Source organism: Neopsephotus bourkii, unplaced genomic scaffold, assembly GCF_033783945.1.
Source record: "Neopsephotus bourkii isolate Nb327-2 ecotype Australia unplaced genomic scaffold, CSIRO-AGI_Nbou_v1 NB_718, whole genome shotgun sequence".
Taxonomy (NCBI): domain Eukaryota; kingdom Metazoa; phylum Chordata; class Aves; order Psittaciformes; family Psittacidae; genus Neopsephotus; species Neopsephotus bourkii.
The window spans coordinates 1,423,636-1,441,228 of record NW_026901217.1 but is presented as its reverse complement, the minus strand read 5'-3'; the positions used below and the strand labels follow the sequence as shown (position 1 = coordinate 1,441,228).

Genomic DNA, 17,593 nt, shown 5'->3' with positions numbered 1-17,593 from the left:
CCTGCTTAGTAAGGTTCCATGGGATATAGCCCTAGAGGGCAGGGGGCCCAAGACTGTTGGTTGATATTCAAGGATCACCTACTATAAACTCAGGAGTGTTGCATCCCAACTAGAAGGCAGTGCAGCTGGAGGGCCAGGAGACCTCCTTGGATAGATAAGGAGCTGCTGAGGAAAATTTGAAGGAAAAAAAGAGGTTTATAAAAGGTGGAAGCAAGGACAAGCAGCCTGGGAAGAATACAGGGATGTTGTCTGTGAATCTAGGACACAGGTTAGGAAAGCTAAGGCCCAGTTAGAATTAAACTTGGCTAGGGATGTGAAAGGTAACAGGAAGGGATTCTTTAGGTATGTAGCAAATGAAAGACAGACTAGGGACAATGTAGGCCCCCTCCGGAAGCTATCGGGAGAACTGGCTACCCTGGATTTGGAGAAGGCTGAGGTTCTTAATGACTTCTTTGCCTCGATCTTCACTGGCAAATGCTCTGACCACACCACCTAAGTCTTGGAAGGCAGACGCAGGGACTGTGAGAATGAAGACCCTAGGTCCGCTGTAGGAGAGGATCTGGTTCGAGACCATCTTCAGAACCTGAATGTGCACAAGTCCATGGGTCCTGATGAAATCCATCCATGGGTCCTGAAGGAGCTGGCTAATGAAATTGCTAAGCCACTGTCCATCATATTTGAAAAAATCATGGCAGTCAGGTGAAGTTCCTGATGACTGGAAAAAGGGAAATATAACCCCCATTTTCAAGAAGGGGAAAATGGGTGACCCGGGGAATTACAGACCAGTCAGTCTCACCTCTGTGCCTGGCAAGATCTTGGAGCAGATGCTCCTGGAAGGCATGCTAAGGCACATGAAAACCAACAAGGTGCTTGGTGACAGCCAGCATGGCTTCACTAAGGGGAAATCCTGCCTGACCAATTTGGTGACCTTCTACGATGGGGCTATGGAACTGATGGACAGGGGTAGGGCAGTTGATGTCATCTACCTGGACTTGTGCAAAGCGTTTGACACTGTCCCACAGGACATCCTTATCTGTAAATTGTAGAGACATCAATTTGATAGGTGGTCCACTGGGTGGATAAAGAACTGTCTGAATGGCCACACACAAAGAATTGTTGTCAATGGCTCAATGTCCAGCTGGAGACCAGTAACAAGTGGTGTCCCTCAGTTATCAGTGTTGGGACCGGTCTTGTTCAACATCTTTGTCGCTGACACGGACAATGGGATGGAGCATGCCCTCAGCAAGTTTGTTGATGACACCAAGCTGTGGTGGTGCGGTTGATAAGTTGAAAGGAAGGAATGCCATCCAGAGGGACCGTGACACACTTGTGAGGTGGGATAATACTGACATTTGGAAGCTCAACCATGGCAATTGAAAGGTCTTACACCTGGGCTGGAGCAATCCCAGGCACAGCTACAGGTTGGGCAGAGAAGAGATTCAGAGCAGCCCTGCAGAGAAGGAATTGAGGGTGTTGGTCGATGAGAAAATGAGCATGAGCCAGCTTCAGTGTGCGCTTGCAGCCCAGAAAGCCAACCGCATCCTGGGCTGCATCAAAAGGAGCGTGACCAGCAAGTCGAAGGTGATCCTGCCCCTTTATTCTGCTCTCATGAGACCTCACTTGGAGTATTGTGTGCAGTTCTGGTGTCCTCAACATAAAAAGGACATGGAACTGGTGGAACAAGTCCAGAGAAGGGCCACGAGGATGATGAGGGGACTGGAGCACCTGTTATATGAAGATAGGCTTTGAAAGTTGGGCTCTTCAGCCTGGGGAAGAGAAGGCTGCGTGGATGTAAGGGTGGTGAGGCACTGGAATGGATTGCCCAGGGAAGCTGTGAATGCTCCATCCCTGGCAATGTTCTAGGCCCGATTGGACAGAGCCTTGGGTGAGATGGTTTAGTGTGAGTTGTCACTGCCCATGGCAGGGGGGTTGGAACTTGATGATCTTAAGGTCCTTTCCAACCCTGACTATTCTATGATTCTATGAAATTTAGGTTATATCATAGTTAAATTGACATCATCTGCTTACTTTGGGAGCATGCCTGTTTCTGTGATCTTCAAGATGGCAATATTGGTATAACCTGCTGACATTGGCTGACGTGTTCTGTTTCTGTACAAACATGACACTGGAAAGGCAGTGTAAGAATCTCTCTATTTGAGCATCATAGATGCTAATCCTTGGTGTACCATGCAAGGAAGATATGGCTTGCTGCTTGGTCATATTGGGAACCTACCAATGTTTTTTTTTTTTTTTAGAGTACCTATTTACTTCCTGTAACAGATTCTTGGAGGTGTTGTAGTTTTGGTGCTATGGTTGAACCTGTATTGTTTTAATTGACTATAGGAATTTAGGTGTTAAATCATAAGGTAATCAGAATAGATTGTTTTTTTGTGTAGGGGTCCACTAGGAATATAGGACTTAAATATGACAGTATTTTGAGGAATTCCAGTTCTTCAAATGTATTTTTGTGTCCCTAAGGGGATGTCCAATGACAGGTTTGTATTACAGTTCCTATTGGATAGCTGTGACAAATTCGTGCTGATGCTCAGGTTGGTAATGATGTCAAGGTGGGATGGAGTATGTATGTTTTGAACAGATTTCAGATCAGACTTCAGACCGGTTTGTCAATAGCTTTTTTTGTAGTGTATCAATGATCTGTCTGCAGATCTCCATCCATCCAGTTGAATGTCTAATGTAACAGTTACTTGCAAGTTTTCAGTGATACCTGTGTACAATCATATTTTTAGTTCCAAGCATTACAGTAGCCTACATTTTAATGGTTCTATGCTATTTACTAAGCATGGGTTTGGTTGTTTTTTTTTTTTTTTTAAGTGATCCTCTGTGGTTGAAACAATTTTGCACCTCAGTCTATTGCTCTTTCGCAACTTGTCAAGCCTATTTAAAACTTGGCCAAATGTATTTTAAAGGATGAGATCCTCAGAGTGGGATAACATTGTCTTAGCCTCCAATAGGGGAGGAATCAACAATAACTCTAGTTATTTTACCAGGAGTTGACAGTGAAAGAGCCTCAAGATGATGATGAGTTTCTTTTGCTTAACCTAATAAAGTAGAAGTGACACTTCAGAGAGTATTTTCTAAAGAATATTAATTATTGCAAGACTTCTTACTACTTCATCCAACAGTTCAGAAGTGAGTGAAATAAAGGCAAACTGTTGGTGATTCTGGACACACACACACACACACACACACACACACACACACACACACAGAGTCACAGCTTAATTGCGTACACTGAATTGGCACACTTGATGCATTTGATTATTTTTATGGGTACAAATGATTCTGAGATGAACTTGGCAAATGTGTTGAAAACTAATCTGAAAAACCAAGTCAAATTTAGTACATTCATGAAAATTTTTTGCCAGATATAGTTTGTCATTTGTCTTAGTGTTTCCCTGGTCTGTCAAGCTGATTGAGCACTTTTATAGTATGTTTTCAGGGTCTCTGTGATCTACTAGAGTTCTACTTTTTTCCTAGCCTCAGATACATATTCTGTGAAAAATACTTATCTTGGTAATCTATAACAGTAAACGTTACTCTTTCTAGCTTGACTTCTTCAGTTGTCTTTTATCAGGTGCTACTTTTTCTAACATGTGGACATTGGCTAATTTTTTATTGGTTTAATTTGGAGCAGAACAGGCTGAAGAAGGTTCCATAAAATGTTTTGCAAGAATCTCCTTGACCTTTCTATTTTTCAACCTTCCTAGTCTTCCCAAAAGTTATTTTTTTCAGTGCATTTAAACAATAAGCTTGTATATGATAGGAATTTTTAGTATTTGCTGGTTTCACTGCCTATGATAGCTTATTCTGCAACTAGTCTCCTGTCAACCTAAATCCATAGTTGAATCTTCCTGAGAGATGAGCTGTGCGCTTCTACTCTTCAGGAACTGCTATTCGAAAGAATGGAAAACTCTTACCTAATGGACTGAAGTTAGATTTCTTGACTGTTTAAGGAGATGGCTGATTATGACCACAGAGCCACCTCCTTAGGTGGTCGTTGCTTCGTTAGAGCAAAGAAGTGTGCTTTTCACAGTGGGTCCTTTGAGCATGTTCCTGTGTTTCTTTTTAAGCTGCTAATGTGCTGTCCCTCCTTTGGCTCACTTGGAACTTGCAAAGTTTCTTTTGGACGTGCTTCATTTTTCTGCTGGAACTGGTGCATCACTGCTATTAACTGGTTCTCTTCCTTCCTAAGTGAAGTGATGGCTGAAGCCCAAGGTCTGCTACTTCATGTGTTGACAGTTCCAACACTTGGAATTATGCAGAAGTCTACTGATTCTGAATCCTAGTAGCTGTATGGTACGACATGGCAGTTATGGAAAGAGAATTTTGGAAGTTCAGCCAGCCTTCTTTCTCCTTGCCAGTTGTTGTGAAAGCATATTTGGATAGCTGTAAAAAAAGATGCATAAACAGGGAAAAGCCTTTCCCATATTTGATCACTCAACTTGGAGAAAGTTTGTGTATTGATAAATACTTCATTTCTGGAAATAACATTCATTTCCTCTGGAACTTAATTTTATAATCTTCTTCTTGGAAGAATGCATTATTTATTGAGAACACCTGCTTTGAAAATCTTAAGGTTTTTGTATAACTGTATGGTAAGAGCATATAGAAAAGCAAAGTTATGTTTGTAAAGAAGAGTATAGTCACTCCTTTTAATTTCAGAGATGGCAAAGTCACTAAAGTAAAAAGAAGCAGCTTTGTGACAGAAGTAGGAGTAAAATAAATGCTGTTTAGTTTCACAGCCTATTTTAGGGGCAGCCACTGGAAATAAGTGTTGCCATTTTGATCTTGTAGTCCAGATGATTAAATGTGATGAGGTACCAGGATCTCAGAATCATGTTGTGTCATGCTGAAGCTGTGATGGCAGCCGTAGTTCTCAGCTTTCTGTTGGTACATGTGTGCAGAAGAGGACTTTTTTTTCCCAGGAGAAGAATCCAGGCTACTTTTTTCTTCCTATATATGCACAGGAAAATTTACACCTCTGAATTCTGGGAGCCCAGTCTAGCATACATTCTCAGATATATTTGTAATGACCCTGAATATGAAACTATGTACATGTTTCTTTTTTCCTTTCTGTACCTTCACAAAAGCTATCTTCATAGTGCAATAAAAATCATGTATTGTTTCAAATATGTTAGCCTGTTGTAAACGTGGCAAAGAATTTCGTGGCAAAGAATTTAGCTTGGGTTCAAAAGCCTAGTACGTTAGCAGTTTGAGTTATATGCCACTTTGAAGGCACCACAGAATATCGCAAAGTATGAAAAATAAGTCAATATTCAGTTTAAGTAGGATTTAGTATAATCCAAAAGCCTTCTTTGGATAATTTCCTATCTTTTAAGGAGGTCAGCAATACCAGTGTAACATGGATTACTGGAGCTGGGAGTGTATGTCCATAGGTAAAGCTGTAGCATGCAGAGAAATGGAAAAATAAGAAAGCAGTGGAGGGAAGAAAGCAGGAGAAGAGATAGATGAGAGTATGTAACAGCAGCAAAGGACAAGTGAGTGATTTTTTTCCATTTTAATTTCTGTTCCTTTGTTTTGACTTTTATACTCTTGTTCACTAGTTGTCACAAAATTTATAGTGTTAGAAGCAAATAAAAAAAACAACAAACCAAACAACCAAACAGTAGACTTTTAGTATATTGTATGTAAGATTACTCTAGGGCTGCAGGAACTGTCCTGAGTTACTAATACTGAACTTGCACTGCATTGACTCTTTCTTTTGTTCTTTCCCCCCCTCACTCCCCTTTTCTTAACCTTTTCTGGTAAAACACACAAACTTGTAATTTTTAATTTCACTCAGGTAATTAATAACACAGCTGGCTTTTAAAACTTTCCTGGAAGCCATTTGATTGTGACTGGTTCCTAATGACCTATGTAGGAGGAAAAAATACAGGAGGAAAGTTAATCTGATATTTTTTCATAGTGGGTTTATGCTGTAGAGTTGGGGTGAAATATATGCATGTGTGTATATCTATATATGTGTATGTGTATACAGTGGCTAGTGCTTCTGAAGAACAGGGTCGACAGCAAAGTCAACTGAAATGGAGTTGAAAATCAGTAATTACTATGGGTAGAGCTATCACCTGTATTTAAGGTTGTGTGACCCTTTCCATTTTAAAGCTTCTCTTAATTACTTTGTAACTTTTGCCCAAGTTCAGTTCAGACAGATTTTTCCATGCCAGATGTCTGCTTTGGGTTGAATTTTTTGGAAAGTTTCAGCCAAAGCAGTTCTGTTTCAAGAATAAGACTAGTGACAAGTATGCTATTTTGCTTGTGTGAGAATATTCTGGTGTCCTTCTTTGATGCTCCAGTGCCCCCAAGCTCTGAAGCAAGGATTTGAAATTTGGCAATAGTTCAGTCTTTGTGTTGAGGATGTGCCTTTTGCCTCCCTGTAAAAATCCACCCAAATTTCCAGACCGGTTTACAAGGCTTTGAAAGATTGCCATTTGCATGGGCTTCATAGGAATTTCTTAAAACTTCACAGTAAGCTTCCTTTAGATTCTGTTCACACTGGGAATGCTTCAGGCAGAGTAGAGCTGCGTATTTTATCCCACTTGTGGTAGGAATTGTAACGGCTGGATGTGGGTGCTGACATTGAACTAAGAGTGGGCAACATTTTGTCTTGTACCACCACTGCCTATTCCCATGTCTTATTCTTTCCCCCTGGTGAAGGACCTGGGCCCTCTGGAAAATAAACTTTCTCACTCATCTGAAAGAGCGTGACATGTGGAGGAGAGTAATTTAGGAGTATGTGTCTGGTTTGTACCATTCCTTTGGTTACAGAAAATGTGTAGCTTTACTGGCAAAATAGTACTTCCTTTTCTAGTGGATGTTCAGATAATAGTAATTAGGTTTTGTTGCGTTTAAACTTCAGTAGTTGAGTGGGTTTTAATAATTTGCTAAACTACATAGGCATCAATTGAAAAAAAAATACTCAAAAAAATATCACCGTACATTAATGTTACTTAGGGCAAAAATCAAGAGGTCCTTTTCAAACATGCAAGTTTAACTTAGACCGCTTGTGTTTAATACATTGCAGTATAGCCTCCACTTCACAAGTGTCACATGCTTTGTCCAAGAGGCAACTATTTGCTTGGAATGGGGAAAGGGGTCTGTTCTGAGGATATGTCCAGGATTTGTACAGTAAATGATTCGCATTCAGCTGTTCCGGAAGTTATTCAACATACTCCAAGTGAAGCAGAGATTCCAGGAATAAAAAAAGGGCTTTCTGGTTAAGAGAGTTGAATGCTTCTTGATGAATTGTGTGCAGTCTGTGCTTAGTCACTGTGTGTTTTTACGCGATGCATTGAAATAACTACTCCATACTGGGTGTTCTAGTGTCTGGTTTGGGAACTTGTCAATTTGCAGAAATGCAGACACTTACAACTGCAAGTGAATTCTGGGAGCTAAACCTTAGTAAAATATTGCATGTTATTAAGGATAGTAAAAATCATGTTCAAAGTGTATCAAATTTGACATCTGGAACTAGGGAATGTTTTAATCTAATTAACCTAATGCCTCTGTCACCTGTTTTAAAGATGTAGAAATTATTCGTCCCATTTCTGTAGAAAGGCACGCGTAGAAATTTGCTGCCTTTTTAGCAGGGCTGAAAAATTGCATGCTGTAAATAAAGCATATGACCACCTCCCACTGATCAGGGATGAAGCAAAGCACTGATAAATACATAGTCAAAAGTTTATGTAAAAAGGTACAAGTATATTATTACTAGTAAAATAGCCTTTGCAACTTTTAAATTCCCAGTGCTTACCTTTATGACCCTAATAATTCCCTTAAAATAGAAGGTATTATTTTCTCTGTGAAGTTAATAAGCGTCAGACTTCCTTTTGTACAAATAGTCCAATTTTGCTGATTCTTTGGTAGCTCTCTTGGTTCCGGAGTTGGAGTCATTATTTCATTCCACAATTTTTCCAATGAAGCATACAAAACTGGGCTACACTGGATATGGCTGAAACCAGTGATGTCAACTCTTAAGAAAGCAGTGCTTTATTTTAGTGTATTAACTAGTCCATTTAGTACTGATCCAAGCATAAAAACTCAGTATCAGAGCACTGAAACTTGGAGTTTGTAAACTGTGAGAATAACATAGAAATACAAGTTTAATTAGCAATAATTTTTTAATTCTTTCCAAAATTACAGCCACCTTACTTTAGTAGTAGTTGAATAAAACATTACTGGAATCCTCATCCTTTCTGTTCACTGTGGTGATGGCAAACTGTTGTGGTTTAAGAGGGAGTGAGTGAGCGGCTGCATGGTTCTGGGTTGCCGACTGGGCTTAAACCACGACACAAACAAACATACTTGCTCAAAATGGTGACTACCACTTCACTGGGATAAATTTCCACTTTGTAAAGCTGCGTCAACAGTACGTCATTTCTGTCACTTTGTAAACCCAACTGTTACCTGAAGTTTCCTATGCAAAAAAAGATTTTGTAGGTTTTTTGAAAGAGACAGAGTTACAACAAATAAGTGATTGTGTGTTTGTGGAAGCGTCTAGCTCCCGGAATGAAAAGATTTGCTGCTAACATGTAGTGAATTTAATGCTTTGGAAATGGAGAGCTGGTAGCAGTGGAGAGTTTTAGGTTTTTTTGTTTCTCTCTCTTAAGGTGAAGGTGTGAGAGGAGGGTTGTTTTTTTTTTTTCTCTTGAAAGTAGTCATCAAACTTTTTTTACTTTTTTCTTGGGCCATCCCCTCAGGGTGCTTGCTGCCTCTGAAGCAGCAGATCTCAGATGGGTCTTTGGAAAGCTCCAGCAAACGCAAAGCATTTGACAGAACGTCGTGCAGTATTTTCTGGAGAAAGATGGGAATTTTGAGCTGCTCAGCAGCACAGATCTTAGAGGAACTAGGCTGCTAAGAACAGCAGTCTTATTTGCTTAGCAGTGTGAAATCCACTTGCCCGTGGACAACTGTGTTGGTGTTTTTGGTTTTTCTTTGTTGGTCCCCCCCCACTCCAAGACTTCCGCCTACTTGTGTGCTCTTCCATATGTGTTTTAAGCTGTGCTTTGAAGTTGGGCAACTAGCTTTAAACAAAAGTTGTTACCACACTTCTGCATAGCTTCTAGCTTTGATTTCAGCATGCTGATGTGTCAGTGATGTGGTTTAGAGTTAACAAAATGCAATTCTTTGCTTGCTTTGACATTGGTTTCTGTGGGATTAAAATTAAAACAAAAAAATAATCATATTACACTCTTTGTGTAAAAGCCAAGTCAAAACAGACCGTAGAATGTGATTAAATGGCTGTGTAGCAATTATTAGTTGGTCGGCATCTGTCTTGACAGATAGATGAGACAAAGCCCATGAGGTATCCTGTATTTTCTCCTCTGTCACCTTCCTTTTTCTCTCCCCCATGTCCCCTAATAATCCTAGGAATTTCTGCAAACCCAGACTTTGTGTGGATTCAGTTTCCAATGTAAGTCATTCTAGAATATTGTAGTTCAAAGTGCCTCGATAAAGTAATTTAAGATGCATATTTTCTGTCACCTTTGATCAGGGTTCTTCAGGGTACCGAAGTACCAAATGGAACCAGATCCAAATAGTACTGCTTTGACTTTCTTGAATTTATATACTTGTCCGTATTTTTTAGATTGATTTTTATTTTAAGGTTAGGGCACAAAATGAAGAGTAGATTCAGAAAGGTAAAAGCAAACACAACTGTATTCAGCTGAATTATTTGTATCCAATTACATCATCAGTAAATTAGCTATGAGTAATTTGTAGTATTTCGAATTCATTTGAAAAAGTAACTAAAATCTGATTTGTAAGACTTTTAAATTGGGTTAATATGTGTTCATATATTAAGTACATTAAATGTTTCTGAATGTTTTCCTTTTCTGTCTTGTTTTTTGGCAGCAACTTGAATTAGTGGAACCAAGCGGCTGGATTCATGTTCCTTTAACAGATACTCATAAGAAGCCTATTCGCACGTTTATGATTCAGATTGCTGTTCTAGCTAATCACCAAAATGGAAGAGACACTCACATGAGACAAATCAAAGTGTACACCCCAGTGGAAGAGAGCTCTATTGGTAAATTTCCTCGATGTACAACAATTGATTTCATGATGTATCGCTCCATAAGATAAGATTTATTAATGAGAAATAATAAAGGCATTTTTTGGTGGGCAGCATCATTGCTTAAGTATTCAGGTACTTAAAGAGCAGGTTTTACTTCTGTGTTATTATATCTTTATGTTTATATTTTGTACAATTTTGAAATAAAGAAATCAGTGCTACAGTATATTGTAGTCTGTAATATTGCATTACTTTTGTTTGGAGTCTTTGAGTGCTCTTGTGTTACCTGTTTTAAAGACGTTACCAGTAGTGTTTTCCCATCGTTGCTTATGATAATGTGTTGTATAGGTTTTTTTTTCTGGTTAATGACTTGACTGTGTGTATTTAGCCTTCTTTGTAACTGTGAAGTAGATCATGGAATTATAGACTGTCTCAAATTGGAAGGGACCCCTAAGGATCATCACATCCAAGTCCCTGCTTCTTGCAGGACTATCTAAAACTAAACCATATGAATAAGAGCATTGTGCAGATGCTCCTTGAAGTCTGATGGGCTTGGTGCCATGACCACTTCCCTGTGGAGACTGTTCCAGTGACCAGTAATGCAATAAAGGTGACAATGACAGGAAGAAAACCAAACCATTCCGAAGTACTCAATATATTATATACATTAATATAGATATACTGAGTATAGGTCATCTAAATGTGGTAGCTGTTCAAAACAAAGGGAAAATTAGGAATGCTCCAATATCCTACAATAACATGGGAATGAATGTAAAGGTCCAATGCACCTTCTAAAGTGCTGAGAACGCAAATGTGTAATACAAGGTAATCTTAGACTCGTAGCATGGAGTTTCTTTAATGCATTTTAAAATAAAAAAAACCAAACCAAAAACCAACCAAATAACCCCCATAACCAAACCAACCAACCAAACAAAAAACCCAGACAAACATTGCAAGGAAAATGTATGCTTCATCTGCTATGAGCAGGAATATTTAACACCTCTACTAACGTCTCATAATCTAATTACTAGGGTTATTTTACCTTCTTAAAAAATAATGTTTTAGAAAGAGGCTGTTGATTTACAAGGGTTACTTTTAAAAGGTTCACTACTGATCCAACCCCATTCTTTCTCTAGCACCATAAAAGTTGATGGTAAATCAGGCTAAAGTCAACCAAGGAAAACTAACACTTTTGTTAACTGTTAGCAAGGAGAGGCTAGTAATAGTGGAGGCTCATCAAACAATGATACAGCATCCTCCAGAGCAGAAAGGAGCTGAAACAGAGGATAATGGGAAAGTTATCAAAGATTTAGTTGATTCAAAGAAACTTTGAAGTATTCTGTTACTCCTGATAGCGTAGTTTAACAAGCTGAAATCTAGCTTGACTACTTATACTACTATTCTGAAATCACAGATGGGGGTTTTAAGAGCCTGTGTTAAATTGTATGATGTTAAGCTTTACTGTTAATAAGGGAAACTGTATTTTCAAATTGAATTTAATACAATCTTTTAGTAGATGTTAAGGTGCACAGAGCTCTTCAAAGGTTAAGGCTGTAGTTAGATGTTATACTTCTATCAATAGCAGATCCAGTCTGAAGCTGCACATTCCAATATTTTGTTTCTACTTTATTGCCAGAAATGACCATCTCCATGTTTGGCCTTCTTCAGATGCTTCCATGGCTGTTCATCTGTGAAACAGTTTGATCCTTGGCCTTTTAAAATCAGTATATTCTTAGTACTGGCTGGAAGCAAGTAATCTGTGGTGGAACTGTGGGAACGAACGGTGAGTTATGATGATGATGAGATTAGGAGCAGATTAAAAGGGAGAGTACAGCTAGTAAGTCATTCAGCTGATGCTGACAGTGATGTATGACCATACCTTAAAGGCAGCATCAGAATGCGAACTCATTACTGCAGTTTGTGTCTTGCTCTTTGATACTTAGTGCTACTTGAAAACAAGTGCAGTGGCCATTCTAAATCTATGTTAAATCTTTCCTATGTTGTTTCATAGCACTTGTAGATACATTGCATTGAGGTTTAACATCTGTGCAAGTACATTTGTGTTTTAACATTTTTGGTGCTTAGAGAAGGCTGCTGATTTTTAAGTGATGAGATCATAGAGGATTATCAGAAAATAAATCAGGCTACTGCCTTTGTGTATTAATGTAGTACTTGGTATTTGAATTGGGATAAACAAACAGGTCTGCCAGACTATTGCAGGAAGTTACTACACATGCATTGTGTTTAGCTACTACTTTTTTTTTCTTGCTCATATTTTTCAGACACAGAATTGTGAACTTATACCTTGAAAGAGCAATTTTATGTGACTAAGCACCAAAATTATTGAGCATACAATTTTTCCAGAAACAAAGTTCAAGAAGAGAAATTTCTTGTAATATTAATTTAGTTAAAGCTTATATATTGCTTAGCCACATGCTTCTTTGGAAGGTGTCAGCAAGTGCTGTAAATTACAGTTAACTGCTAATGTGTACTAGAGATCAAAAATTACAAACCTAAAGAAAAGCCAGAATGAGTAGCCTTTGCAGTGAAAATTCACAAAATAAACATTCTTACTGATGTGTAAATAGTGCTAATGGAATACTAGAACCGTTTTCATACTGATCATGAATTTTCAGGGGTTTAGTGAAAATGGGAATAACATTTTAGCTCTATATACTTGTCTCCCATATTCACTTCCTGCCCAGTCTGGAAAAAAAAATTTCTTCTGCAACCTTTAAATAATATCTTGCATTCATAACTATCATGTTTTATTTTTCCCCACATGCACACTTTGACTGCTCTTTGGAAGGAGACAAGCCCTAGCAATCTCTAGTCTTTAGTATGTCCAAGTTGTCAGCTTCTCAGTAGAAATGAATGCAGAGCTGTATCTCTGAAAAATCATAAAGTTGGCAATTGACCTAGTTGCCCTACAGGGTGGTTTTACAAATGTTAACTTCAGGGGATGTGAAGAAGAGACAGGTTGTCAACTTGTTGCCAGCTTAAAGCATACTTTTTCTTCATGGTGAGCAAATAAGACTGCTTCTTCAAAGTAATGAGAAAAAAATAATGAGATATTCGCAAATGTGGCTTGCTAAGAATTATAACTGTGTCTAAACCTAAGAGCAGTTGTGTGTGTATTTTGGCTTGCTTCTCCAAATATGAAACAGTAAGGTGTACTGGTTGCAAGGACAACTGGTCTTAAATAATTCTGATCATGGAAAAGAGAGCTTTTATAAAACTTCTAAAGTTTTAAAGGTATATGCTCTGAAAAGACTTCTTTGCTTGTCAATTGGAAACGTACAATCTTAGAATTGTATTTAGCAAGCTGACTACTAACTAAAGATATTCAAAGTTTAGAATTGAATTAAAATCAGTGACGTGTCTAGTCTAAAGGTTTTTAGAGAGGGTAAGAAGGTGTATATTTGTATTCCATAATGGCCAATACTTTGAGCTAATAAAGCTTAAAACACTTCATGAGTAACTGTTTTTGCTAAAATGATAATCTGAGCAGTATACTATAGGTATGTCCCTATGTGAAAGATGTTTCAGAGAGTTTGGTTGTTTTCCCCTACCCTAAATCACAGGACTTTGCCAGCAGACCCATAAGTAATTTCCTGGTTTGTTTTTACAAACCCTGTCTATAAAGAAGGATACCTTCTTTGCACTGGTGTGCTTCCCCAGCTGGAGACTAAGATCAGAGTGGACAATTCTGTGTTATTGCTGTAGCAGTATCAAATATCAAGTAGCAGCTATCTGACAAACTGAACCAAGTGGGTTCAGAGTTTTTTGTTTCTCAAGCAATATAAAACTCTTAAGAGCTGTATGCTGAGAACAGTGCTGTCAGGGAGAGAAGTAGTCAGGAGGCCACCTTTAAACTGTGATGGCCTAGTGGGGCCATACCTTAAAATACTGATAATTTGTAGTTCCTTGTGACTAATGTGGAAAATGAAGGGAACTACAGCGATATAAAAACAACTAAGGCATGAACTTCCTCTTGTTCAACAATGAAATATAGAAAAATTCCAAGTTAATTCTCAGAATATTCTCTCTAAAGTCTGTTTTCCTTTTTTTGGAAAGACGTTCTGGTAAGTGAATGGGCACTTAATTTACTTGTATCCTGTTAAAGGTGGTGGACTAATGCTCATTAATTTCGTCAGAGTATGGGGTTAGGTCTTTTATCATACTGAATTATGGATACTTTTAGGCTTTCAAATTTGTATGTAGTCTGGCTAGCAGTGTTATCTCATTATGACTTCACCTCAACCTTTTAAATTTTGCAATTTTTTTTGATTTTTACATTTTCTTCCCTTGCTACTGTTAAAGAAAAAGGGAACTGGAAGTTGCAACATGGCTGAAAAGTTGGCAATTTTCTAACTTCAGGCAAGGCATAAAAGTACGTCCTGAACTTTTATGCTTAATTGCAGTATCAAAAGCAGAATTATAGGTTAGATGAGAAATGAAAGGTAGGAATCATCTTGTTTTAACTTGTGTGATGTGGATTCCTGCTGTAGCTAGAGCATTGTTCCTCACTGTTGAAGCAGGCAGGAGTTAATAATCCTAAGTGAACTCATTGGAAAAGTAGAGTACCATAAAAAGAGATAAATAACGGACTAGTAATATACTGAGTGAATCGCTATGATTAGCTGTATTATATAGCAAATAGGACTCCTTGATTACTGCTCTGTATTTTTTGTATCATTTGTTATCTAAGGTGTCATTGCCAAATAGTCTTTTTCTCCTGTATAATAGGCATCTGATAAATATTGAGTTGTATAAGATTAAGGGTAAGATTTAAACAAATGGGGTAAAATGGAAAATTTATTTGTTCTAAGAAGTAATGACTTTGCAGTGATTCGATTAATCACTTCAAATAGTAGTAATTTAGGGGGCTTAAAAATTCTTTTGGAAGATACCAAGCTAGGGCTTTCTGTGTTATGGAACAGAAATTTGATTCATAGTGTAGGTGAAAAAGCCTTTCTTAAATTTAACCCGGGGTTAAATTTTTCTATAGACACTAAGAAGAGGGAAGTTACTGAGTGACCAGGATATTCAGTAACTCCTGTTGAAATGAATGAGAGTAACTGTGTTTTGACGAAGTCATGTTTGTCTGTCTTCTCAGTACCACAGTGTAAACAAAGGCAGATGATGGAGAGGGACAAAACATATATTTGCTGCTTCTGGTTTCTAAAATGGAGAACAGCAAAACATTTCTGTTTTGCTTAAGCTGCCATGGGGAGTCTGACAGAGACGAAAGTTGAAGCTGTCTCTCTTTTGTCTTCTCTTTCACTGTGAAGCAGATTTTCAGGTAACAATTATTTTAAAGGGGAATTTTGCAGCAGTGTAATTTCTGTATGCAATTCCATTTTAAAGTTTTAACTGTATTTCGGGTTTTGCCGTTCTAGTTCAGTCTGTGGAGGAAATACTTTTGCCAACACTGTGTTGCACATCTGAAGCGCTTCAGTTGCTGCCTTGGTGCTTGCTCTTACCTTACCAAAAAGGTGTAGCTGTTTAGTGAAAAGAGGGATAAGCTTACTTTACATTTTACATGGGATACCTGATGTGATTAATACTAACTTGTGGTATACCTCCAGGATCTGTGTCTATGCCGTTTTCTGTGCTTCATTTGGTGTAAATGTGGAATATTGGACTTCTACTGATTTTTCTTTTTTTTTATAGCTACTCTGTACATTAGAATTCAGATCGTTCTTGCCTAGACCTAGACCACAGTTATTTAGACATGAGTGACCTGCTTAAAACACTTCTTGCTGCCTAATTCTGTGGTTGCCCTCATATTCACAAATAGGCATAATACTAGACTGTGGGGTGCTTGGGGCTCTAATTCAAGCTCAAATTGCTGGTAACCCAACATGAGTATGAGACTAGGTGTTCACTGAACTGTTATCATGTAGGTAGTTTCCTGAGGATGTAAGCTTAATCTGACATGAACGAAGTATGAGAGATGAAGAACTGAAGTGAAGCCTTACTTCTGAGACTTGTTTTTCTTCATCTCTGTTAAAATAATGAGGGATGTAATTGAAACATGATTTAGGGGTGAGATCTGTTTATGTGCTAGAGACAGCACCAGATGTCCAGATCACCAGTACTGATTAGCAAAATTACACAAACTTGTGTGTAACAAATGTTACACACTAGGCTGAAGGACCATGGAGAGCTACAGGGTGTTGGGAAGGCAAATCATTGCTTCACCTAATGCAGTGAAGCACATCTCCAGGGAGGAGGCCATTGCCTGGAAAATCCATACTTTTCACAAAGCCATAGCCAGCAATAATTGTAATTCTCTTGAGTCAAGAGTTGCAAGTGAAACAGGTGCTCAGACAGTTTATACCACCACCTTGTGAATGAAGTAGGGCTAGCTACAGTCAGTGCCACTTGCCATGGTGACAAGGCTGGACCTAGTAATGACAGCTGAATCACTGTTCTATAGAGAAGGGAGACTTAGAAGCTAGTGTAGTAAACTTCTCAGGGAATCCTAAACACTTCAGACATTTTCAACCATAAATGTGTCTTTGTTTCAGAATGTCCAGTGGGTTTTCTGTAACTTCTGTTTTCAGGACTGATCAGGATTAGTAATGCAAAAAGAGAGTTCATTGCTATTGTTAGGTCTACCTGAAAGAATAATTGCTTGTCATTGCTGTTACTGTGTTTTGGTATGTGAATGAATTATGGAGATAATTTTGGTGGATATTTCTCGTGAATTTACCATCCAGCTCTGCAGCTTAAGTGGAATGCATCAGAATTCTTTGAGATCATGGGAGTGACCCCAGACTGACATCAGCACATGCTTCCTACAGGGGGGAAATAGAGGTTTGGGGCTCTGGTTATAACATGCAGTAGAATGCTAGTAGATTCCCAAATTTTGTCATTATATGCAAGTAGTTATTAAGCACTGATGGATGGATTACAGGAATGTTTTGCATTCCTTTGTATGTTTACACAAAAATAGCTGTTTATTATTTAACTACGATGTTATTTTACTTCTTTAATTAAATGCAGTAGGTTTTTGCTGGAGCAGGAGATAATAATCTAAATGCAATTAAAACATTCCTAGAATTAAGAGTATGTACACTGCCCTCCAAAGACAGGATTGCTGAGGCTTCCAGGCAAAGGTATTGGGTGGTCTGCTGTTGGTTTGGAATACTTAAGTGCTCTGTTTTAGATCAGAAAGGTGTTAAGGTGCGTTTATAAAACTCCATAAACCATCATTAAACACTGTTCATTGAAGTAAATTTTAAGTAATCCTTCATGTGACATATTTGCTGTAGTTCCAGGCTGACATTTCAACAAGGTGTTTTACGTCAGCCTAACAATTACCTGTGACAGTTTCTCCATTTGCACAAAAGAATAAGTATTTCTTGCAGCCAGGCAACAGTAGTAATGTGGTTTGGTTTAATGGAAGGGTGGGGGGGGGGAACGCAGGTAATGAAAATGATGCTAATACTAGATACTGCTGGAGGATGTAATCCAGACATAATTACATATGAAATGAGAGTAAGTTTGGGATTACTGAAAGCATTAAATACC

At 38.3% G+C, this 17,593-nt stretch overlaps 1 protein-coding gene across 6 annotated transcripts in view; it reads left to right on the top strand.

Moving 5' to 3' along the window:
- Window positions 1–17,593, top strand: part of ANAPC10 (anaphase promoting complex subunit 10) — a 108,271-nt gene that overhangs the window by 29,948 nt on the left and 60,730 nt on the right. Inside the window, exons 5-7 of one of the 6 annotated variants that reach the window (XR_009725526.1) lie at window positions 5,802–5,824; window positions 9,409–9,451; window positions 9,892–10,023. The exons of 2 other annotated variants lie outside the window; for them this stretch is intronic. Coding sequence is in view for 2 of the 4 variants with exons in the window: in XM_061354167.1 (XP_061210151.1) it covers window positions 9,892–10,122 (231 nt within the window). In the remaining 2 variants the exon portion in view is untranslated. Of the gene's footprint in view, window positions 1–5,801; window positions 5,825–9,408; window positions 9,452–9,891; window positions 10,164–17,593 lie in introns of those variants that run through there. 3 more of the 6 variants (XR_009725525.1, XM_061354171.1, XM_061354167.1) reach the window with 3 other exon arrangements.